Below are 1561 nucleotides of genomic sequence, written 5' to 3' on the forward strand. Positions count from 1 at the left end.
TGCTGGGAGGCAGTGGGGGCGGGCTGCCCTGCGCTGGGGACCCGGGGTCTGGTGTGGCTCCGTGGCCTTTTCACTCCACGTGCTGTAAAAGCAGCTTCACCTGGTCCCTTATTCAGCACAAGTTCATCCTTGTGCTTTTTTTGAGATTTCTCTGAAATACTGCATCCTGCATTATTTGGGAAGGGCTGTTTGGGAGCTGCTGCGGGTTCCGCTCCTCCCCGGCCAGCGTGGCCGCGGGTCTGCACGCCGAGCTGGGGTCCCCCTGAGCGGCTGCTCCTGCTGCCAGCGCCTCGCCCCCCTTGCAGGGTCGTCTCCCCTCGTGCGAGCGTAGAGGGGGGTCCTGTGTCCTCGCAATGCTGTGATCTCCTGGGTAGGGGGACTCCCTCCGACCCACCCCCTAAACACCGCCCGCGCGGTGCCTGCTGCTGCTCACGCCGTGCCCCCGTTTGTGTGTGTGCATCAGGAGAACAAAGACCAGCAGTGGAAGAGAGCCATGGACTATCTGAGCGCCATCTCGGAGCTGAACTACATGACCCAGATCGTTATCATGCTCTATGAGGACAACAACAAGGTGAGGGACAGAGCCGGAGGGTCACATCCTTCCTGCCGTGGCACAGGCACCGTCCCCGAGAGGCGGGGTGCGCCGGGGAGGTTGTGCCCCGAGCTCTGCCCGCTCGTGAACGGAGAGGGATGGGTCACTAGCACAGCTGCCAGTTTTCGTTTCTAGGTGGGAGGCAGTGACCCAGTTGGTGGTTGTTACGTGTCCGGGGAATGCTACCCTGAGCGGTAACACCAAACCTCAGTCATCAATGTTATCCATTCTACAGCTTTTCCTAAAGCAAGAGAATTTTCTGTTTCTTAATTACAAATGGACAGCAGGAAAAAATAAATAAAACCAAACTATATTGGGCAGTTTTTTCCAAATATTTTTAGAAAATATCCAGAAATTCCACATTTATAAACTTTTTTTTAATTTTAAAAATATACTGATATAGTTAGGGAGGTTATACTGATATCTTCAGGAAGTAAAGAGAACAATTTAAAAACATCCAGAATGAGGAAGCTGGTGGTGATGACCGTAACTGGGTTTGGCACCAGGCTGCACGTAGGGAATCCCAGGTCCTGTGTCTCGGGTCCTGGGCTGCGGGAGGCTGTAGTGGGTGAGGGGAGCGGTCCCCTTCCTCCGTACGCTGTAGAGTTCGAGTCTTGTTTTCACAGAGCTGATGTGGGCTTTTAATGGTAGAAGTGAAATATTTCCTAGTGCTCTTTGTCAAAAAAACCCAAAAACTGAACAGAGCCTGTAAGAGTGGTGTACATCTCATAGTGAGTAGAGATGGCGACATTTTTGGGTTTATATCGTCAGCGCCAGATACTGCAATAACACTGGCTTCCCTTAGAAAGAAATAAATCAGTAGTAGAGACACATCTTGGAACAACCCGACTGAAGGTCCAGGAGTGAACCAGTCTCTCCCTGCCCCAGTGTGCGCTGGTTTTGCAGCAGGAGTGGATCGGAAGGGGCTGGTTTAGGTTTCTGTGTGTATACACATATATAAATACATAC

The 1561-nt window shown here is 52.0% G+C and overlaps 1 protein-coding gene across 1 annotated transcript in view; it reads left to right on the forward strand.

Moving 5' to 3' along the window:
- LOC104464286 (inositol hexakisphosphate and diphosphoinositol-pentakisphosphate kinase 1-like) overlaps positions 1-571 on the forward strand; it is a gene marked incomplete at its 3' end in the record, with an annotated part of 15437 nt that extends 14866 nt beyond the window's left edge. Inside the window, 1 exon segment of the mRNA XM_010076947.1 lies at positions 464-571. Coding sequence (XP_010075249.1) covers positions 464-571 — 108 coding nt within the window.
- Positions 572-1561: the final 990 nt, after the last annotated feature.

Source organism: Pterocles gutturalis, unplaced genomic scaffold (assembly GCF_000699245.1).
Source record: "Pterocles gutturalis isolate BGI_N339 unplaced genomic scaffold, ASM69924v1 scaffold11523, whole genome shotgun sequence".
Classification (NCBI taxonomy): Eukaryota; Metazoa; Chordata; class Aves; order Pterocliformes; family Pteroclidae; genus Pterocles; species Pterocles gutturalis.